This window comes from Cydia splendana, chromosome 18, assembly GCF_910591565.1.
Source record: "Cydia splendana chromosome 18, ilCydSple1.2, whole genome shotgun sequence".
Taxonomy (NCBI): Eukaryota; Metazoa; Arthropoda; class Insecta; order Lepidoptera; family Tortricidae; genus Cydia; species Cydia splendana.
This window is the reverse complement of record NC_085977.1, coordinates 6,534,053-6,558,644: the sequence shown is the minus strand read 5'-3', so window position 1 is coordinate 6,558,644 and position 24,592 is coordinate 6,534,053. Positions and strand designations below refer to the sequence as shown.

The 24,592-nt window shown below is 37.9% G+C and overlaps 1 protein-coding gene across 1 annotated transcript in view; it reads right to left on the bottom strand.

Annotated features, from left to right (window-relative positions):
• Nucleotides 1-24,592, bottom strand: part of LOC134799693 (uncharacterized) — a 38,119-nt gene extending 13,527 nt beyond the window's left edge. The window contains exons 1-7 of the mRNA XM_063772130.1: nucleotides 24,271-24,592; nucleotides 18,787-18,956; nucleotides 6,882-7,329; nucleotides 5,689-5,879; nucleotides 5,026-5,131; nucleotides 3,700-3,877; nucleotides 1,406-1,643 (exon numbers count right to left, since the gene is read on the bottom strand). Coding sequence (XP_063628200.1) covers nucleotides 1,406-1,643; nucleotides 3,700-3,877; nucleotides 5,026-5,131; nucleotides 5,689-5,879; nucleotides 6,882-7,329; nucleotides 18,787-18,956; nucleotides 24,271-24,328 — 1,389 coding nt within the window. The 5' untranslated portion in view covers nucleotides 24,329-24,592. The remainder of the gene's footprint in view (nucleotides 1-1,405; nucleotides 1,644-3,699; nucleotides 3,878-5,025; nucleotides 5,132-5,688; nucleotides 5,880-6,881; nucleotides 7,330-18,786; nucleotides 18,957-24,270) is intronic.

Below are 24,592 nucleotides of genomic sequence, written 5' to 3'. Positions count from 1 at the left end.
TTTAGTCGTTTCTTCAACTAAGTTGGAAGACTGATGGACTTTTAAGAAATAAAATAAAATTACCTTAATGTTAGTATGATCATGTTCATGTATGACTCACGACTATTTAAATTTGATCCTTTCATTTAGTTCTTAGGAGTCGTCCAGTAATCATGTGATCGTTTAGAGGGGGGGTGGGGGTAAGAAAAATAACACCTATGATCACGATGGGGGAGGGGGGTCAGAGATGATATCACGTGTATGTAATTTTATTTTCAAAGCGGGAAAGCCAAAAACAACAATATTACTCAAAAATTTAATCAGATCAAATAATTCGCTCTATTTTATGTGCGTATTTACCCAATAAAAAACATTCATCGCACCAACTTTAAATCATTCATAATAAAAGCTCACATCGCCGCCCATGGCCTTGATCACTTAGCGTCTAAGGGTACCCGCATCATAGTTATCACGTGATCTTGTGGCATGGGGGGGGGGGTTTGCGTTAAAATCACCAAGGGGGAGGGGGGGTCAAAAATAGGCCAAATATGATCACTTGATTTCTGAACGACGCCTTAGGCTAAACTTTATCTTGTTATTTCCTTTAAAGGTTCATTAGATCAAATGCAATAACACGACAACTTAAGTGCGTTATCCAGGGTTAGCCACTAACCCGGGATTAACCGGTTAAACCCGGAGTTTCCAGTACAATTTAAACCCATGTTAACGCTTAACTCTGAGTGACCCTGTGGATGGCGCAAGTGGCCCTACTAAGTCACATTAGGTCAGGTATAACGGAAACCTTAAATATACCAACTTATACGTATTTACGAAGCTTAAATACTTAAACTAAATCGTTATTTACAAACAGCACATAATTATGAGTATTTAATTTTAGCGCACTAATAAACGTAAGCGCGTAGGTATAATGTCCAATACAACATTGTCATCGTTTAAAATTAAATTAATACAATCCTATTTGTGACGTTATCTATGAAAAGGGACCTTATTGTCGATGGCGCTTACGCCATTATTAACCATGCTCCGATATAAATACAATACCGCGCGACGCTGTGCGGCGTAAGCGCCATCGACAATATTCGCCTTATAGATAATGCCCCATTTACGTAAGATTTTGGATTTTCATGGCTGCGATTTTCCATATATTGTGGCATTTGTTGTGGCAATATACCTAAAGAATCTTTATTCAAACGAAGTACACGTTAAGTACAAAACGCTACATAAGTACACCAGAGATCCGTGCGGCCTCAGACTGAAAGAGGCCACCTGAAGAATCAAGGCCGCATACATTATCCAGTATCCACTCCATATAGCCCAGGAAAGTCTCCAACCCCACATCGCTTAGAACCGTAGGACCTACGACTCTTGAGTGTTAGGTGCCTCCGGAATAACACTATAAGAATCAAGGCCTCATATTGTCTAAAATCCAGTCCATATAGTGCCCTACTCTGGTATAGACACCAGGGAAGCCTCCAACTCCACATCGCTTAGAGCCGTAGGACACTATCCCACGCTGCACGTAGCGGAGCCCTACTCGACCCACGACCCCTGGATGTAGGAGAGGGCCTCCGGAGTCTCCGCCGCAGGAGTCCTTGTCTGGGACGCCGCCAGCGCACATCTGACGGTTGTAGATGCGAGGGGAACTGGAAAGAAAGATTTCAATTAAAATTTGTATGTCCCTCTAACCATACTTATTTTATACTATGAAGTATTTGAACAAATTAAATTCTTTTTCAGAAAATATTTTAATTTGTTTTTATCAAGTAGAAACACTACTATATAAATTATAAACTGAAATAAATGTCATATACTAAGAAAAAGTGACCAAGGCCTCCAGTGCCCCAGGTTGGAATCGAACCAGCGTCCTCTGCTATCGCGGCAGGTGCCTGAACCACTCGGCCACCGGGCCACAGCGACATTAGTCAAATTTTCCAAGTATATGCACTTCCTACTGAAGGCTTGTGGCGCCCCCTGGCCATCTCTAAGGTAGAACAGTATGGTTCGAACCTTCTATCTGGATCATTCTCATGATGATACCGAGCTAGCGAGAGAGATGGCGCTGCCAATCAATACTATGAAGTATTTGAACAAATTAAATTATTTTTCAGATAATATTTTAATTTGTTTTTATCAAGTAGAAACACTACTATATAAATTATAAAATTAAATAAATGTCATATACTAAGAAAAAGTGACCAAGGCCTCCAGTGCCCCAGGCTGGAATCGAACCAGCGTCCTCTGCTATCGCGGCAGGTGCCTGAACCACTCGGCCACCGTGCCACAGCGACATTAGTCAAATTTTCCAAGTATATGCACTTCCTACTGAAGGCTTGTGGCGCCCCCTGGCCATCTCTAAGCTAGAACAGTATGGTTCGAACCTTCTATCTGGATCCAGATAGAATCATGAGAATGATCCAGATAGAAGGTTCGAACTTGGATCCAGATAGAATCATGAGAATGATCCAGATAGAAGGTTCGAACTATACTGTTCTACCTTAGAGATGGCCAGGGGGCGCCACAAGCCTTCAGTAGGAAGTGCATATGAAAAATGAAAAATGAAAAATTGTTTATTAAGGGTTACAATTTCCATTACAATAGTAATAAGGTTGGAACCTTCTTTTAAGTATAAAATATACTTGTGGCAGAAGGCCCCGCTCTTCCATAATTTGAGAGGGTACAATCCATAATATCGTATCGCATATACTTGGAAAATTTGACTAATGTCGCTGTGGCACGGTGGCCGAGTGGTTCAGGCACCTGCCGCGATAGCAGAGGACGCTGGTTCGATTCCAGCCTGGGGCACTGGAGGCCTTGGTCACTTTTTCTTAGTATATGACTTTTATTTCAGTTTATAATTTATATAGTAGTGTTTCTATTTGATAAAAACAAATTAAAATATTTTCTGAAAAATAATTTAATTTGTTCAAATACTTCATAGTATTGATCTCTCTCGCTAGCTCGGTATCATCATGAGAATGATCCAGATAGAAGGTTCGAACCATACTGTTCTACCTTAGAGATGGCCAGGGGGCGCCACAAGCCTTCAGTAGGAAGTGCATATACTTGGAAAATTTGACTAATGTCGCTGTGGCCCGGTGGCCGAGTGGTTCAGGCACCTGCCGCGATAGCAGAGGACGCTGGTTCGATTCCAGCCTGGGGCACTGGAGGCCTTGGTCACTTTTTCTTAGTATATGACATTTATTTCAGTTCATACTTATTTTGTTACCCGACTGTCGAAAGATGATGGCTTGTGTGACGGGAGTTAAATTATTATATGACATACTGATTATTTAAAATATCGTCAAAAGCGCCAGCCAAGAATCCAAGAAGGCATCAAGAAGAGTTAGGTTGCCGATTGTACATTTTACACAGGCTTCTCAAGTGAGCCGGGGTAAAATGACGAGACAACGCTAGGAGGATGATGAAAGCGCCAGTCAAGAAGTTACTTCGAAAAGCAGTTTCTTTTGCGATACTCGCATATCCCGGTCGCTCTTGCTTTAGCTTGCTAACTTTAACGGCCCGGCCACGACTTTGCGCGACCAGTGACGGCAGCGGCGGCAACCATAGGTGATCACTGTGTCTCGCTCCAACCTATAGTTGTCGCCGCCGTCGTCGCTAATTGTCGCGCAATGTCGTGGCCGAGCCGTGAGAGGTACGCTGGTTCGTCAATTTAATGATTTGTTGAGGCTTGGTACTAACCCGTTGTAAGCATCCTGGCATTCCGAATTGGAGACGACCGGCAGCGCCACACTGAGCAGCACGGGCGACTGCAGCCCGTCTTCCGTGGCGCCCCATCCCGTGACCACCACCTGCTGCCCTACCATGCTGTCCGCTTGCAGCTCTGGCGTCGATGGTAGACACACTGGTTTCATGTTATCTGAAACACGAAGAAAATAATATAGGTACTTTTTATAGTTTTTCTCAACATTATAAACATATGCGCTCTGAAATGTGCTGCTGAACGTCCAATCTAAGTTTAAGAGGTGAGTAAAGGACCCACCCCCGGGTTCTGTTCAGTGCGACTCTTTACGATCGTGTAGAATTTGAACTATGACAAGTCCTTCACTTTCACTTGATTGATCTATCTGTTGACAGAACACTATACTGGTAAAAATAAAACATAAAGCGTAGGTACACTACCGCTTCTAGCGTCCACAGATTGCTATTTAGTAGGTAGGTACCAAGTAGGTACACTTCAGAAAGCTAGAATGAAAATGCGGATGTAAAGTAGCGGGAATAGCAGGATAGAGGTTAAACATTCACCTATTCAGGTGTATATATACGACTATGTGGACCTAGCGGCTATTTCCATCCACATAGATATTAATCAACAATTGTCTAATTGCCTAAGCCGCAGTCGTGCTTGATGCGTGAGAAACTGCGTCATAGACAAGCAAACAAAGCGTATCCTTTGATGGAGTACTATGGAAAGTACTGTATTATAAATTATAATCGACGAGTTTTTACGAGTTCAAAGTAGTTCTAATTGGTGAGCAAGGTAAAAGCTAAACTAGGGAACCTAGTTTCTCGTCACAGTAAATTTAGTGCAATATTGCTACTTAAACCTTAAACGGCATATTATATTAACACAAACCAGACACACTTTTTGTTTAGCGTTATGCCGGCTGTACACACACGTCGAGAGCCTCTCGCAAAAATCTGACCCAATCGAAGAAGGGGACGTGATGAGGTCGACGAGAAGTGAGCAGTATGAACACACTCGTTCCCGACCTGTCTCGGGATCTCTCGACGAGTGTGCATAGGTACAGTCGCCATCAGATATATCGGAGCGGCCAAGGTGCTCACAAATATCGGAACACGCCTCTATTGTCAGGGCGTTAGAGCGCGTGTTCAGATATTGTGAACACCTTGACCGCTCCTATATATCTGATGGCGACTGTACCTACAGCCGGCATTAGATACTTGCGAGGGACAAATAACGACAAAGCGAGCGTGATCTGTGTAGCGACAATTGTACTAACCCTGCAAGGCAAACTATCAAAGTTCAAACTAACTGAAACTAACCTTGTGAAAAATCCGCCGGCTCCGAGAGCCTTAGAAGCGCGATGTCATCAAATAAGTTCTGCGGACTGTAGCCGGGGTGTGGGATAATGGTATCGACGGTCACATTCTGAAAAAGCACAGAAATATTACTTTGTTAACGAATTTCCTTTTACCTTTTCCTTTTACCCAGGCAAGACAAAAAAAAATTGCGAGGAATTTTAATTTTTCATTTTTATATTTTCCCCTTGGATCAACATTTTTAATATAAACCTTAATTAAGTTGAAGATATATATTAATAAAAAAACTGCAATCATGATAAATTGCGGGAAATTATATAACGCAAGCAACATCTGACACTGCTAATTAACCACGATACTCTGCAAGGTTTAGATATGTATACTTGGCAGTCGTTATCGACTGAATATCAAAAGAATAAGTAGCCGGGTATTAGGAGCGCACTAATTCTTCCCCTCGTCCCACACGCAATCCGGATCAGTTCTTGTGTCATTACTCTCCCAGCACGACTCCGGAAAATTTAAAACGCTCGGCCAGAAACGACACGCAGTGCACCGCCATTACGAGTAACACTCAGCAGCAGCACTCGTAGATACCTCTTCACTCTCCTCATTGTGCCTCGGATTGACTCAGCAATGGCACTCGAAAAGTCTAACAACAATACTAACCCGTGTACTAGGAGCGCACATCCTCTCCCCCTCGTCCCACTCGCAATCCGGGTCGGTTCTGGTGTCGTACTCTCCCAGCACGACTCCTGACAGTTTCAAACGCTCGCCTAGGAAGGACACGCAGTGCGCTGCCGTCAATACGTAGCGCTCGTGGATGAGGGTACCTCCGCAGCTTAGCTTGGTGCCTCTTGCTGGAATATTCCAACAAGAGTTTTATCAAAATGTGTTCAGATCTAGCATCTAAATCCGCCGCTAGTGCTATATCATAAATCATAAAATCGTGCATGCAAGGAGAGACAGACTAACACGTCATTCCCGCGCAGTTTTTTTGCACATTTACACCTTGATTTGAGAGAATTGTAAGACAATAGAGAAGCGTGTTGTCTAGGAAGCTACAAAAGGAAAGTAGTATTTCTACTTCAAGGGAGAGAAAAGAGTAAAGAAGATGTGATTTGGTAATTTAAGCACATGAGTCACATGACTGTGCTATATGAACAGTAGGTATGTAATGTATTTATGTAATAAATGCGTTGATTCTTTAAATTAGATAGAAAGAGTAGGTAATAAACATTATGGATATTTGCTAATAATAACCAAAGATAATGGAAACACAATAATAATAATAACACAAGTATTCATTACTTCAGAGTATAATTTAAGGTAAACGATGGAAATAATTCCAGTACCTATCCTGATGATGTTCCTATAACATCATTAAAGCCATGAAATATATTATATATACTTAACATGATTTATATGATGCATAAAGAACCAACAGAATGATTACGACCAATCAATATGTATTAAAGATAGCCTTGGCTTTTTATTCATGTGTCAATTTAAAATCGATGACATAAGGCACTTGAGTTAAGTGGGTACCGTACTATTTTAAACTATTATGAATATTATGATTGTTTATGTTATATTTATATCCTACGCAAAACCGCCTGTGATGCGAGACTTGCATACATATTTAATCAGATTCAAGTCTCTAGTACTATTTGGCTTTGATGAACTTAAACGAGGCTTAGTTAATATATTTATTCTTGTCTTGCTTATAAGATATAAGATAAACTATCGCTTCTTGATAATAATCATAAGAGACTTGCATACAAAATATAAATTCATGTCTCATCCGGAAATTTCCTCGTTTTTTAAAAATAAATATACAATACGTTTACATAAGTATTTACCTGAATTGTAGGAGATGAGCACCATCCACGGCATTTCAAACAGTCTCGTTCTATTGCCCCCCCAAATCTTATCATCTTCGATAACTCCACAATCCGTCGGCAACAGCCTAAAATTCCTATGATTTCTCACATCTACCGCTTCTTCTTTTCCATTCTTGTTATTCGTTCTATCATTATCAGTATTATCACTGTCCCATGATGGTCTTTTAGTTGTCGTAGTATCACTGTTCCAAGATGGCCTTCTGGTAGGTGTATCACTGTTCCAAGATGGCCTTCTGGTAGTTGTATCACTGTTCCAGGATGGTCTTCTAGTACTAGATGTAGTAAATGAGCCCCAGTTTTGTGAGGAGTCCTCCCAATTGTTGTTGAATGGGACTCCTAGTCCGTGGGGTACTGTGAAGAGGGGGGTTGGTCGTTCAGTCATCTGCGATTCTGATTGACAACATACCTGTGAACAAGAAATATTTGGATGAATGTTACAATTTATTTAGGATCTTAAGTTCTAATCTGACCTCCGAGAATCTGACACATGTGGCACATGTTAAAATGGATGCAAAAAAGTTCCACGAGAGGGCTCTCTTTCTCTTATATTGTTAGACCTTCATGGTTTAGTTAGATATCGATGACTAGAAGAATGTCATATTTGAGTTAACTTGTCTTATTGATTTAGCTATCAAATAAAGCACATATATATTTCTATATTATTATTTAATGTAATTAGAGATACAACAGAATGGCGACGAGTTATGATTGAATAAAAATTACAATAATTCCACGCGAAGTTATATCCGCGGTACCTCAAATTACAGCTAGTTGACTAATTCCTTTACAATGGAAAAGCTAGCAGAAGTGCTCGCCGAGATGATGGAAACCATGAAAGGTATGCAAAGCCAACAAATAATTTTGCAAAACGCACTACTTAATCAAAGCGCAAATACAAAACCAGTAAGCGGAATTACACTCCAACCTTACGATGAATTACACGAAACATTCGATAGTTATTTACAACGGCACATTACTCTTAAAGGCGTTACGGATGCAAATATAAAGTTACAAATTTTCTAAACTGCATCGGGCCGAAATACTACCAAGTGTTGAAAAATATCACAGCACCGAATACACCTGAATCAAAGTCTTACGACGACCTAGTAAAGATATTGAAAAATCAAATTGCACCCGAACCCGGTGAAGTAGCACAACAACACAAGTTTTGCTTGAGATTACAGCATGAAGGCGAAAGTATTGCCAACTATGTAGCCGGACTCAAAGAAATAGGTGGTAAATGCAATTTCATATGTCATAATTGCAACAAAACAACATTTGACACACACCTACGTGTCCAATTCATATGCGGACTCCGAAGTTTTGAAATTAAAGAAAAACTGCTACAAGAATCTCCTGATACAAAGTTTGATGATATAATCAAGATAGCCTTGGCTATAGAAACATCCAAATCTGAAACGAAAGAAATGGGACAAGAAATAGAGCCTAACATAAACAAAATTTCAATAAAAAATAAATACAGAAACAGTACATTCAATGGTAATACAAGTACATACAATGAAAAAGGAAATACATATAATAGAGATGCTAATACACATAATGAAAATAAAAATACATACAACGGAAATAATACAAAGGAAAACATCACTTGCTTTCGATGCGGAAAAGATAACCACAAGGCTAATCAATCAAGGCTGACAAATAAATTATACTGCAAGAAATGCTACACCAAGGGACATGTACAGTCAGTTTGTTTCAAAGACCAAAACCAAGTAGATATGGATAGTGACCTATGATTCCACGAAAGTGAAGAAGAAATATATGAAATAAAGAAAATACATGATAATTCATCTACAGACAAATTCAACATTACACTTCAGATAAATGGAAAAATGCACACTATTGAAATGGATACGGGAGCTGCAGTCACTACATGCTCTAAAGAATACTTTGAAAATAATTTTAAAAACGTGAAACTACAAGATACTCATAGAAAACTGCGTGCATACAACAAACAAATAATGGAACCTATCGGAATATGCAAAGTCAAAATCCTCTACAAAAATAAGGAGATTGTGGGAAGAATTTTTGTAATCAATGATAACGTAGACACAGTCGTTGGAAGAGAATGGTTGAGAGCGTTAAATAGGTTTAGGCCCATGTCTACAGATTCCCAATTCTACAGATTCTCTAATTTACGGATTCCCAATTTAACAGATAAAAAATTATACAGTTTCCCAATTCTACAGATTCTCTAATCTACAGATTCCCAGTTTAACAGATGACCAATTATACAGGTTCCCAATTCTACAGATTCTCTAATCTACAGATTCCCAATTTAACAGATAACCAATTATACAGGTTCCCAATTCTACAGATTCTTAATTCTACAGTTTCTCATCTCTACAGTATCCAAAAGGAAAGGATGAGTATAGTTTTCCTGGTTCTTACTGACCATAGACTAGGAATCCTCTAGACCGAGTTTAGAGCAATTATTTCATGCAACCGATGATGCCAAAAATGCGGGGGTGCGCGGGACGAGGTGAGCGAAGTCCGGTGCCGTGATTGGTCCGTTCAAAGACACGGACGTCACACAAATACACTTTCGTCTCGAACATGGAGTAAAACTACCGTATGCGTGGCAGAGGGGGTAGCGCGACTATGCTCAGTCTGGAGGATGTTTTGTCTGTGTTACTGACTGACAAATTGGTTTGACCAACTATATCTTATCATATTTTGATCTTCCCAGAGAAAGGTGCTATTATAATATTTATTATACCGTTAAACGAGCAATTCTTATTATATTTTAGGGATCTCGGAAACGGCTCTAACGATTTCGATGAAATTTATTTTAATTATAATATATATATATTAGAGTAAAATTGAAAATCGTATACATGTTTTCAGATATGACCGTGCTAATGCTGTGTTACATTTATTATTGTAGTGGATACATTATTGTCTGAAGTGCTGACAATCTGTAGAATTGGGAATCTGTGTGACTGGAAATCTGTTTGACTGGGAATCTGTAGAATTGGGAGTTTGTGGAATTGGGAATCTGTCGAATTGAGAATATGTAGAATTAAGATTCTGTAAAATTGAAATTATGTAGAATTGGGAATCTGTAGAATTGTGAATATGTAGAATTAAGATTCTGTAAAATTGAAATTATGTAGAATTGGGAAGCTGTAAAATTGAAAATCTGTAGAATTGGGAATCTGTAATAGAAATCTGTAGAACTGGGCCTAAACCGTTAAATATAGACTTTGACATAAAAACAATTACGGAAGAAGATGTTACAGGGAAAGAATTTAAAGATAAACTGAACAAATTATTACAAGATCATGATGAGCTATTTTCGGAAAAAGTGGGAGAAATTAAAAACTTTAAAGTTGCGTTTAAGTTAAAAGAAGGTACTATACCTATATTTCTGAAGCCACGTCCAGTACCATTTGCTCTTAAAGACAAGGTTGAAGCCGAAATAGACCGATTAGAAGAAGAAGGGATAATAGAAAAAGTTACGTATTCTCAGTGGGGCACACCAGTAGTTCCTGTGATAAAACCAACTGGAAAGGTACGCTTATGCGCAGACTTTAGAGCTACATTAAATAAAAACCTGGAAGATGACAACTATCCGATCCCTAGAATAGAAGAGGTATTTTCGAAACTTAGCGGCGGGAAATACTTTTGCACGCTAGACATTAATCAGGCATATTTACATATGACGACGAATGAAGAAACAGCCGCAATGCAAGCTATTAGTACATGCAAAGGCACCTGCAAGGTGAAGAGGTTAATGTTTGGGGTTAAAATAGCGCCGAACATCTGGCAACGATACATGGACCAACCCCTGCAAGGAATGAAAGGTACAGCCTGTTTTTTCGATGACATTGCCATACAAGGACGCACTTATACGGAACTACTATACAGAATCGAGGCGGTATTCCAAAAATTACAGGAATGCGGATTACATGTAAATAAAAAGAAATGCCAATTTTTCCAAAAGTCAATTACAAACTTGTCAATGACACATAATAAACGCAAAAGGCCTTCATCCGATTAAAAATAGTGCACGACCTACAGACGTATCATCGCTCCGTACTTTTCTGGGGATGATTAATTATTACCAACAATTCATTCCCAATCTTGCATCAAAACTAAATCCACTTTACAAGCTGCTGCAAAAAGATACCAAGTTTGTATGGACAAAAGAATGTGATAAAATTTTTAATGAATTGAAGGAAGAGATATGCGGAGATAAAGTATTAATACCATTCCATGCTAATTTACAAGTGACACTTGCCACAGATGCGTCCCCTACAGGATTTGGAGCGGTTCTATCGCACATTATGCCAGACAAGACGGAACAACCTTTCGCTTTTGCGTCAAGATCTCTATCTAAAGCAGAAAAAGGGTACAGTCAGCTAGATAAAGAGGCGGCAGCACTGATATGGGGACTTAAGAAATTTTTCCAACACTGCTATGGACGAAAAATTACATTGATCATCGACAATCAACCATTAGCACGAATACTACACCCTGAAAAAGCGGCACCAGCTACTACTGCGATCAGACTAGTACACTATGCAAATTTTTTAGCAGGTTTTGATTATAATATAAAGCTGAGAAAGACGACTGAACATGCAAATGCCGATTATTTTTCAAGATTACCTAATCCTACAGATACAGCAAAAGATACACTTACAGATGATGACGCGTTTTACTTAAATCAAATATCAGAGATGCCAATAACTTTACAAGAAATAAAAGACGCTACAATGAATGACTTAGAGCTACAAAAGCTTTACATGCACATACAGTCGGGTAGAGACGACCCTAATCGACTTCATGAATTCTCACTGCAAAATGGATGCATTTTCTATGGAATAAGAATTGTCATACCTAAGAAGCTACAACCTCAAATATTAGAAGAACTTCATACGGCCCATACAGGCATTGTTAAAATGAAAGCTTTAGCCAGAAGCTACATTTGGTGGAAACATATTGACACGGACATTGAAAATATGGTAAATAAATGCAAAGTATGTTGTTTGATGCAGAAGAATCCTACCAAAGTACCAGTACATACTTGGGAATATCCGAAAGAGCCATGGAGCCGAGTACACATAGACTATGCCGGACCGTTTATGAACCATTACTTTCTTATTTTTGTGGATGCGTATACAAAGTGGTTAGAAGTAACACCAACAAATTCAATTACATCAACGGCAACAATAAATATTCTTAAAAAGTTATATACTACATTTGGCCTACCAATTACGCAAGTTTCAGATAACGGCAGACAGTTTCGGTCAGAAGAAATGCAAAGATTTCTCAAATCAAATGGAATCCAGGCTAAATTTACTGCTCCTTTTCATCCTTCGACGAATGGCCAAGCCGAAAGATATGTACAGGCAGTAAAAAGGAAGCTGAAAGCAATGGCAAATGAAGAGGGTACGTTACAAGACAAGCTATATAGATTTCTAACGATGTACAGGAAAACACCAAACAGCGCTACGGGTTTGAGCCCAGCAGAAATGATGTTTAAAAGATTATATAGGACAAGGATAGATTTAGTCAAGCGAGTACCAGAGATAAGGATGAAAAATCATAATGACGACAAGATTGTGAAAAAGGAATTCAGAAGAGGTGATAGAGTTCAAATAAGAATGTACGACGACAACAAGTGGAAATTTGGTACCATCACAGAAAGAAAAGGGAAAGTTCACTACGAGTTCGAAGTAGAAGGAAAATTACATCAGAGACATACAGACCAAATAAAAAAGACGTCATGCACTGGTGATGTTCTATACGTCTATTTACCCAGGCCAAGCTCACCGACAACAGAGCCTATACCAAGTCAACCGGATTTAGAAACAACTACACCCCCTGAAGGTGTTAATGATCCGCAAAATGTACCTAGTCCAAGTACAAGGCAAAGTGGTGTGTCTGACTTAGGAACCTTACCTTTACCTATATCCATGGATGTACAACCAGAACCTCAAACCCTAGATAAATCACAGGCAACTCCATTGCCAGAGACGGTTGAGAACTCTACAGAGCCCGTGCTACGCCGGAGTACAAGAAATAGAAAAGCACCAACACGTCTCAATCTCTAACCTGACTTTGAATCTATTAACGAGGGAGAGTGTTAGACCTTCATGGTTTAGTTAGATATCGATGACTAGAAGAATGTCATATTTGAGTTTACTTGTCTTATTGATTTAGCTATCAAATAAAGCACATATATATTTCGGCTGCTATTTAACTGATCACCAGATTTAGTAAAATTTAATACCAAAAAAATATATTTTACCACCCTAAAATAATAAATGATCACCAAAATTATAACACCATTTTAATGTGAAATGATTACCAATTTTATTACATTTTACTATCCTATTAAAGGAAATGACACCAAACTAATCATTATTAACCCAAAAATAGTAAATGATTACCAAATTTCAAACCCCATTTTAATGTGAAATGATAACCAAATTTTTACATTTTGCTATCCTATTAAAGAAAATGACACCAAAATAATCATTGTAAACCCAAAAATAGTAAATGACCACCAAAATTAGAACTCCATTTTAATGTAAAATTATAACCAATTTTTTAAATCTTGCTATTCTATTAAAGCAAATGACTCCAAAATAATAATTGTAAACCCAAAAATAGTAAATGACCACCAAAACTGTAACCACATTTTAATTTAAAATGTGCAAATATTTCATATATCGTTATCCTATTAAATTAATTCATCCACTTCGTCACCTGCTTTTTCTAGTAGCATTTTATTTCTGTAACAGTCGCAGTTCTAACCTAACCTAACCCACTTTTCGAGTAGCATTTCGTTTCTGTAAGGGTCGCAGTTCAAACCTAACCTAACCCACTTTTCTAGTAGCATTTCTTTTCTGCAAGGGTCGCAGTTCAAACCTAACCTAACCCACTTTTCTAGTAGCTTTTCATTTCTGTATGGGTCGCAGTTCAAACCTAACCTAACCCACTTTTCTAGTAGCATTTCGTTTCTGTATGGGTCGCACTTCAAACCTAACCTAACCCAGTTTTCTAGTAGCATTTCTTTTCTGTAAGGGTCCAGTTCAAACCTAACCTAACCCACTTTTCTAGTAGCATTTCTTTTCTGTAAGGGTAGCAGTTCAAACCTAACCTAACCCACTTTTCTAGTAGCATTTCTTTTCTGTAAGGGTCGCAGTTCAAACCTAACCTAACCCACTTTTCTAGTAGCATTTCTTTTCTGTAAGGGTCGCAGTTCAAACCTAACCTAACCCACTTTTCTAGTAGCATTTATTTTCTGTAAGGGTCGCAGTTCAAACCTAACCTAACCCACTTTTCTAGTAGCATTTCTTTTCTGTAAGGGTCGCAGTTCAAACCTAACCTAACCCACTTTTCTAGTAGCATTTCTTTTCTGTAAGGGTCGCAGTTCAAACCTAACCTAACCCACTTTTCTAGTAGCATTTCTTTTCTGTAAGGGTCGCAGTTCAAACCTAACCTAACCCACTTTTCTAGTAGCATTTCTTTTCTGTAAGGGTCGCAGTTCAAACCTAACCTAACCCACTTTTCTAGTAGCATTTCGTTTCTGTATGGGTCGCAGTTCAAACCTAACCTAACCCACTTTTCTAGTAGCGTTTCATTTCTGTAAGGGTTGCAGTTCAAACCTAACCTAACCCACTTTTCTAGTAGCATTTCGTTTCTGTAAGGGTCGCAGTTCTAAGCTAACCTAACCCACTTATCTGATAGCAGTTCGGTTCTGTGAGGATCGCAGTTGTTACCTAACCTAACCTACTTTTATATAAGCATTTCGTTTCTGTAAAGGTCGCAGTTCAAACCTAACCTAACCTAGTTTTCTAGTAACATTTCGTTTCTGTAATTGTCGCAGTGCTAACCTAACCCACTTAACTGATAGCAGTTCAAACCTAACCTAACCTACTTTTTTAGTAGCATTTCAGTATGCTATTAGAAAAGTAGGTTAGGTTAGGTAGGTATGCGGCGAGGGTACGGAGGGTTGAGCGGGAGGGGCTAGTAATTTTGGCATCATTTTACTTTTTTTGGTAATCATAGTGGTTTATTTAGGTGAAAATGTTGCATTAATTTGGTCTTCAAGATTTGGTGATCATTAATGATTTTTGGTGATCATTCAATATATTTGGTATTTGAATACAATTTGAAGTCCAGTCGTAATTAAAACGGTGGTACTTTTGTAATTTTAGGCCTTTTGGTAAGCATGGTTTTTTTATTTGGGGTACCAAAGTATTTTTTGGTTTTCATTATATTTGTAGCCATATATTTCTATATTATTATTTAATGTAATTAGAGATACAACATATATATTAAGGTTTACTCGGGTAATTCCGAAATTCGGATAATTCCGAAATTCGGCATTATCCGACAGTTTTCGACATTCGGAATTACCCGAATCAACCCGAATACACCTTATATTATACTACTCAATACTACTCTTTGATGTTATGTTATGCAAATGTTATATTTTATATTAGTTTTAGTTTTTAACCGACTTCCATTTCATAGAAGGAGGAGGTTCTGTATTCGGTTGTGGCTATGTTTTTTTTTTTTTTTTTTTCTATGTACGTTCACCGATTACTCCGGCATCCGTAGTCCGATTTGAGTTATTCTTTTTTTGTTTGAAAGGAGCTACCTTCGAGTTGGTCCCATTTTAATTTGGTCCGGTTCTGATGATGGGATCCATGAGGAATTGAGGGAACTCCTCAATTTTTAAAGGCACATGCATGGTGATTTGGGTGTTTTCTTAAGCAACTCGAGCATTTTCTCCCGAAAACCACCACTTTGATGAAGTAGACCTGATGATGATGATTGTTTTGATGATAATGATGATGATTTTTTAAATGTAGTATGTTCAGCGATTACTCCAGCACCTGTGATCCGATTTGAGTAATTCTTTTTTTGTTTAGAAGGAGTTGCCTCCAAGGTGTTTCCGTATTATTTTTGGTTCTGGTCTGATGATGGAATCCAAGAGGAATTGAGGGAACTCCTCAGATTTTAAAGGGACGTATAAAGTGATTTCGGTCTTTTCTAAAGTAACTCGAGCATTTGCTTCCGAACACCGCCAATTTGATGTAGTGCAAGTGTAGCCTTACCACGAGTTTGACATTGACATATTCGCTAAGTTAGCGACGCTAACGTCTTCGTAACTTACTTTTTATGCATCTCGCTCGCACTAATATGCCAGTACGAGCGAGATGCAAAGAAAGTAAGTTACACACACGCTAGCGAAGAAATCAATGTCAAACTCTTGGTAAGCTGGTAAGGCTACTGATCGGGGGTTAGGGTTAGAAGTTAAGGGGTCGGGGATTAAGGGGTCGGGTAGTGTTGGTTGAAGGGCTGCTGGTTCAGGGCCGAGGGGTACATGGATCAGGGGTTGATGCACTGTGAGGTAGAGTGATCGGGGGGTTGAGGGATTGGCTCAGTGGCGGGGCGGAGGATGGATTTAGTGTAGTGACAGGAATTATAATTTCCCAGACGGGCTCGAGAAAATTCCTGATTTTATTAAAGTAGGTACACGAATTTAGTGTTAATCATGATGTTGTTTTTCATTCATGCGTCGCGCTCTTAACAATGCGTTAAAAATAAAAATGGAAAAATAAAAACTTTTTACAAAAAAAAGAAAACCGACTTCAAAAAGGATGAAATAAAATATTATCCTTTTTAAGTCTATGCGTTACCAACTGATATGTTTGAAGTCGGTGCCAAGCCAAGTAGTAACAATACCCGTCAAAAATAATCAGCTTTATGACTATAAATCCCATTAGAACTGTACTAATAACTATTATAAATGTGTAAGTAATTCTGTCTGCCTCTTTGTCGCCTTTTCATGGCTAAACAACTGAACCGCTGTAGGTGAAATTTGGCAAGAAAGTAAACTCCCTGAATTGTTTTATATTTTGAAATGGAGTCCTCTGAATAACGGACGGGAAATAACATCAGTCCCAATCCCACGCTTGCGTGCCGACAAACATGGTACGGACTGTGCCAAGAAGGTTTGATCGTGTGTTCTGAGGTGTGTTCTTAGGTACAGTCGACGTCAAAAATATGTTTACACTTTTGAACCTTACTCCTTTGTAATAAGATGAAAAGTGTAAACATATTTTTACCGTCGACTGTACCTACAGAAAGTACATACTTCATTGTCGTCGTGTAAGGCAATCCAACGTACATCCTTATCGAATCGCACCAAAATCATGGAATGCTTCAAAAGTAGGCTTGGCACCGACTTCAAACATATCAGTTGGTAACGCATAGACTTAAAAAGGATAATATTTTATTTCATCCTTTTTGAAGTCGGTTTTCTTTTTTTTGTAAAAAGTTTTTATGTAGGTAGTTTTAATTTTAGGTTATCTTTTATTGTAATAAGTTTGATATTAATTATGTTTATGGTTTTAAATAAAAAACCCTGCAAATGTTATGTACCTAAGTATATTTATATTTCTAGATATTCTTTGAGCTTGAGTAGAAAGAACCGATGATATGAAAAAGAAAACTGTCAGTTAGACATAACATGAGAACATGACATAAGATGTGAAATGGAGAAATGAATCAATCAGCGTTTTTTTCCTTCGCTGGGAGAACTGGATTAGGAACCGTTTATTGTATTTATTATGAATCTTCATCGACGAACGCTGAAAATATACAAACAATATCGGAATCCCATAATAACAACCAGGTTAGTCATACAATTAGAGCTACTAAAATAACAGCTATACATTTCCTGGATAAAATTAATAATTCAGCTTCACTTTATATGACCTTTGCCCAGAGGTTACAGAATCTTAATTAATGAATATCAACAAATTTGCCTCGTATTTAAATCAAGTAAACAACACACATACCTACGCGCGAAACTAGCCACGTATATAAATGTGTCCCCGTGTATGAATTTAAACGTCCACAATGAGCAGAAGAGACAAATATATTTACGCTCTATGGTGAGAACCATAAGTTTCATATTCGAACATGAATGCATTGAGGAAAATAGCTATAGGTATTACGATGGCATTTTGTAACAGTATAATTTTATACTTATTCTCTTGTGATAAGTATATAGCTACCAATTATTTAAATGTATTTATTTAACTAACGACAACAACCGGCTATTTTATTGTCATCATATTATTAGACATTATACATGATATTCCCTTGATGAAGTTGTACTTACATGATTGAGTATTGTATTAAATCAGTTGCTAAATGTACTTTAATTCGCATAGGGTAAATGTTAAATTGTAGTCAAATCCCTCCTGTATCACTATACATCCTCCTCTCACTAGAGGAAGGTTGTGCCTACCAGTTGGATGTTTGCTGAATAGGCAGACCTACCTAATGGATATTAATCCTTTGACCTCTCATTGATTGAAATGATAATAAAATCTGTTACAATGGGGCAAAACGAAATGTTTACACCGGGCGGTACATTGAACCCTGTACGAAGTGAATGATTCCATAAAGGAATCCCGAGCGCTGGGAGGTAGCTATCTTAGTTAATTATACGAAGCGTTGCCCGCAGAAAAACGAACGTTGGTTGCTGAATGCTGCCACTGGGTGGGGACTTTTTTCAGTGCATAATCCGTAACCATGCTTTGACATTAATGTGTGCCCTCGAGACTCCGTACTCCGAAGCTGACGATACGAATTAGTAAACTCCAACAGTCTGCAGCTTCCTCCTATAATGTACGCCGGTGTAATGCGGGGGGTCCCCGCACATCTGGAGATCTGCGAGAAGTAGCCAGCAGTCATCGAGAAGTCTGCACATGCTCGGTCTGCCTTCAGTTTGGCACTCTGCCCTTAAAACTCCTAACTCCGCAAATTATTCAATTCTTACAGTATAGGAACAACTAAAGCTACTTACGATAGGCTTATCCGTGTCAAACCCACACATAAGCGTCTGCAGTTTCCTCCTAATGTGCGCCGGCATGGGGGTGCCGCACCTCTTGATCTCTGCGAGAAGTGGCTGGCAGTCGTCGAGGAGTCTGCACATGCCCGGTCTGCCTTCAGCTTGGCATTTGTCGCCGACGAATCCTGGAAAAAACAAATAAGAAGTTTATTTTCGATTCGTCGATTAATTTCAGTTGATACGAAGTTTCTGATTGATTTTTTATAGAGTTCTCTATACAGTGACTAAGTGTATTAACATGGAGCTGATCTGACTGATGCTGTGAAAAACAAATGTCCCGGTCGACGTGCCTATATAGGTACTTACCTACCTACACAGTTTAGGCTCATTAGAAAGGTCTCAAAAAGTATATAGATATACAAATCAGAAGAAGTATAGTCATCAAAAAAGTTTGTTTTAATAAACCACAGCGTTTTTGTGACTTAACGTGACGTGCCTAGATTCAAGGCAATAATGAACAGGCAATTCTGATGAATTTCTATGAAGTGAGACTAGGGTCATCGGTCAATTCGTAAAAAAGCACTTAACTCTGACTATGACTACTAAACATACGTAAAAAGTGGCCTCTGATCTTTATCTCTATCAGAGGCTCAATTAAGGAAGATTAGCACGTAATTAATGTTATGGGTATAACTGTACGATGACGACAACGACGTATATCGAGGGTTTTTTTGCATAAATTTTCCCAAAATCAGTTTCTTGAGTCTCTTCCTTGTTAAGTATTTTCTTAAAGGGAAGACAGTAATCTGGTGAATTTAGATCACACATGCACGTATTCCAACTTAAGCATTCCGATTTAAGGTTCAAATTAGATTGCACTTTCGGGAAATGTGACTTGCCTTCAAATGAAGCATCAAAGTTGGATTAATTGGAATATATTTGGATTTTTTGGAAAAACCTTGTAGATTGCCGGCCTGGAAAAGGGTTAAGACGAAAGTGGAGGACCCGCGTGAAATCACCTTTTCATACAAACGTAGTCCTCATTTTCCTCTCTGGATATTTAACATTACTGAAAACGACAACAGCTATATGGCCCTACGTTTGATTTTTTCGAATGTTTAATTATTATAAGAGTTAGGTGCATAAAAAAAATGGCTACAAATATAATGACCACCAAAAAATACTTTGGTACCCTAAATAAAAAAATCATGCTTACCAAAAAAAATTACTGAACACCAAAAAAATAAGGCCTAAAAATACAAAAGTACCACCGCTTTAATTACGACTGCACTTCAAATTGTATTCAAATACCAAATATATTGAATGATCACCAAAAATCATTAATGATCACCAAATCTTGAAGACCAAATTAATGCGATATGTTAACCTAAATAAACCACTATGATTACCAAAAAATGTATACATATTACCAAATAAAGTAAACTGATGCCAAAATTACTAGCCCCTCCCGCTCAACCCCCCGTACCCCGCATCGCATACCTACCTAACCTAACCTACTTTTCTATATTATGCTACTAGAAAAGTAGGTTAAACTGCTATCAGTTTGAACTGCTATCAGTTAAGTGGGTTAGGTTAGGTTAGCACTGCGACCCTTACAGAAACGAAATGGTACTAGAAAAGTAGGTTAGGTTAGGTTTGAACTGCGACCTTTACAGAAACGAAATGCTACTATAAAAGTGGGTTAGGTTAGAACTGCGATCCTCACAGAACCGAAATGCTACTAGAAAAGTGGGTTAGGTTAGGTTTCAACTACGGCCCATACAGAAACGAAATGCTCCTAGAAAAGTGGGTTAGGTTAGATTTGAACTGCGGCTCATACAGAAACGAAATGCTACTACAAAAGTGGGTTAGATTTGAACTGCGACCCTTACAGAAACGAAATGCTACTAGAAAAGTGGGTTAGGTTAGGTTTGAACTGCGACCCTTACAGAAAAGAAATGCTACTAGAAAAGTGGGTTAGGTTAGGTTTGAACTGCGACCCTTACAGAAAAGAAATGCTACTAGAAAAGTGGGTTAGGTTAGGTTTGAACTGCGACCCTTACAGAAAAGAAATGCTACTAGAAAAGTGGGTTAGGTTAGGTTTGAACTGCGACCCTTACAGAAAAGAAATGCTACTAGAAAAGTGGGTTAGGTTAGGTTTGAACTGCGACCCTTACAGAAAAGAAATGCTACTAGAAAAGTGGGTTAGGTTAGGTTTGAACTGCGACCCTTACAGAAAAGAAATGCTACTAGAAAAGTGGGTTAGGTTAGGTTTGAACTGGACCCTTACAGAAAAGAAATGCTACTAGAAAACTGGGTTAGGTTAGGTTTGAAGTGCGACCCATACAGAAACGAAATGCTACTAGAAAAGTGGGTTAGGTTAGGTTTGAACTGCGACCCATACAGAAACGAAATGCTACTAGAAAAGTGGGTTAGGTTAGGTTTGAACTGCGACCCTTGCAGAAAAGAAATGCTACTAGAAAAGTGGGTTAGGCTAGGTTTGAACTGCGACCCTTACAGAAACGAAATGCTACTAGAAAAGTGGGTTAGGTTAAGTTAGAACTGCGACTGTTACAGAAATAAAATGCGACTAGAAAAAGGTAACGAAGTGGATTAATTAATTTAATAGGATAACGATATATTAAATATTTGCACATTTTTAATTAACATGTGGTAACAATTTTGGTGGTCATTTACTATTTTTGGGTTTACAATGATTATTTTGAGTAATTTGCTTTAATAGGATAGCAAGATTTAAAAATTTGGTTATAATTTTACATTAAAATGGAGTTCTAATTTTGGTGGTCATTTACTAGTTTTGGATTTACAATGATTATTTTGGTGTCATTTTCTTTAATAGGACAGCAAGATGTAAAAATTTGGTTATGATTTCACATTAAAATGGGGTTTGAAATTTGGTAATCATTTACTATTTTTGGGTTAATAATGATTAGTTTGGTGTCATTTCCTTTAATAGGATAGTAAAATGTAATAAAATTGGTAATCATTTCACATTAAAATGGCGTTATAATTTTGGTGATCATTTATTATTTTAGGGTGGTAAAATATATTTTGTTGGTGTTAAATTTTACTAAATCTGGTGATCAGTTAAATAGCAGCCAAAAAAAATCATGAAACGTGTTTTTCGCATCTAAATTTTACCATAGTCAAACAATCGAAAAAAGTCAAACGTAGCTAATTAGCTATGGTTAATCCTACATCCAACTACTTATGTAAAAATATTTTCCATAACATATGTCAATATCCAGAGGGAAATGGGGACTACGTTTGTATGGGGAAACGGCCGTCCCCTTTCCTCTTTTTAAGACCTTATTCATATGTTGATGATAGGAGTATGGCACTCATTGAGTACTTTTTAAGCTAACTATCTAATAGGTCGCCTTTTCTAATTCGCCTAACCAACTGCAACTCATTACCGCCTTTTAAGTTAAATTTTTAACACGTTGTCCCAAAACATACGCTAACGCAGAACCTAGCATTTGTTGTAGAACTTAACACGGCGTAAAAGTGGATAATTGATTCGAAATAAATAGGTAATTTGATTTTAATTAACTGCACCATCTACAGCATCAAAATCTTGACATTAATTTATTATTACAAGGCTTGTCATATTGAATTATGTGGACCGTGGACCTACAATGGGACCTACATTTTCAAAATAAATAGACCATGCGAGGCATGCGATATGAACACTTAATAATATTGTGAAACCTTTAACTAAATCATAAAGTAGGTATATCAATCGATAATTTTATTGAATGTATATATACCTACATAAAAGGCAATTATTTTTTAATGCAAGTAAACTATGTCACAAGGACTTAGCGAAAAGAATGCATCGTCAAGAATTTAATGACTTTTCATTTTGACAGAAAATTTAAATTTTATTGACAAATTCTTATGGGTTGGATCCTTTTCCTTAAATTACGTCTTTGTCACATAATTCCCGTTTGCCGTTTTGTCGCCTAAATAGTGTTTAGTTTTTTTAAGTTTCCTTATAAAAATGCATATATATGTTAGTCTGTAAGGTATCATCATCATATATATATATAATTGAAAAACCAGAACGGGATAAAAAACGAGGGAAGAAGCGAGATGGCGCCTTACAAATTTCTGAAAAAGTTTTTGACACGTTTCTCGAATACGACACACGTATGATAAGAAAAACCTGTTCAAATCAATTATCTACATATGGGAATAGAACTAGAGCATAAAAACTATCGCTTCCGATGCGTATTTAATTTACAATAAGGAAAAGAAATTTTCATAACAATCTTCATTTTACGACATCGGCCATTTCTCGGCAACTCTCGGTTGCCTTCGTTTGGCGGTGCTACAGATTAGACCAAATAATCCGTAAGTTAAAGTAAACTAAATTATGTTTGTCATGTTGGTATACAGGTATTTCTGAGTTTTTTTACACGAAGTAAAATAAAAAGTGCTGTCAACCTCAACCTTAGTCTATAGAGCCCATACGAGTGATTTATGTCATATATGACTTATCATTTTATCAATCAAAGTAATTACTATATTATTATTATCAATACGTATTTTGTTGTTTTAAATTTATTTTTGAGTTATATTATTCAGATTGACTTTCACGGCTTCGGCAAACATTGCCATTCGTCCGGGGAACGGGCTAAGAATGCTAAGATGGGCCAAAAATACAAAGTTGATAGTAAGTTATGTAGGTAGATTAAAGTGCATGTTCAGATATTATTGAGCGACCTGATAAATATAAGCAAATGTACAGTCAGCAGTCAGCCAAATATCGTAATATAATTTTGTGGCCATAGAAATAAGGATGTGGTCCGATATAGTGGCGAAATATTGAGAGACAAAAGCGGCTAAATTCAGTGGTGGCTCGGACACTTAGAGAGAATGGGAGAGGATCGTGCCGTGAAGAGAGCGCAGGTACTTGGGACAACAAAATAGGAGACGCCCGAGTGGACGTCCTAGGTACCACTGAAACGACGTAGTTGCTCAAGACCTGCTCAACCTCGGCCATGGCGACTGGCGAGAGCTATCGCAAGACCGAGAGGACTAGACTACCTATGTTTGTATGAAAAGGCGATTTAAGGGCGGTGGTCGTCCATATTCGTCTTAAGGCGAAAATTAATCTAATGAATGTTTTTGCAACTAGGCTTATAAGAACAAATAATAATTTTATCTTGAAACAAGTTTTAAATAAATACGTGTAGATGAAAAAATACAATCTTGCCTTTTATCAAATCACATCATTTTTTGACAAATTTGCGAATTGAGTTATCCAAATAACGGCTACAAATAAGAAATCCCTATCACAGTTTTAAACCATGGCATGGTTGAATACATAATAATGTCGGTATTTGAATAAACATAAGACGAACTCTTTATTTAATTTACGCGAGCGGAGCTGCGGGACCGTCTTGTTTGTAATATGGGCCTTGTTGCCTGATTTAAAATGTTAAAATAATTCGCCAAAACGCGGGTACTTACTGCATTCCGCCCTCAGGAGCAACACAAACACAGACGTCACAAACAACCACTGGGACATTTTGCTTTCGTCTCGCTCTAATTAATAGTCCGCATCGCTCGGGCGACGTTTCAAAAAGCAAAACACAATCGCGTAGCGAAACGCGTTCCGCCGCCGACAACGTGTGACTAAACTCTATAGTTAATTACGGGTTTAATTAACTTTTAGGTTATATTTTGAGATAACACGATGTTTGACACGACCAGCTGTATTACGGTTATTTTATTTAGCTCGTGTGATCTCGTTTGGAGCGGCGGTCGTGGCCTGTTGACGGTTGTTATCATA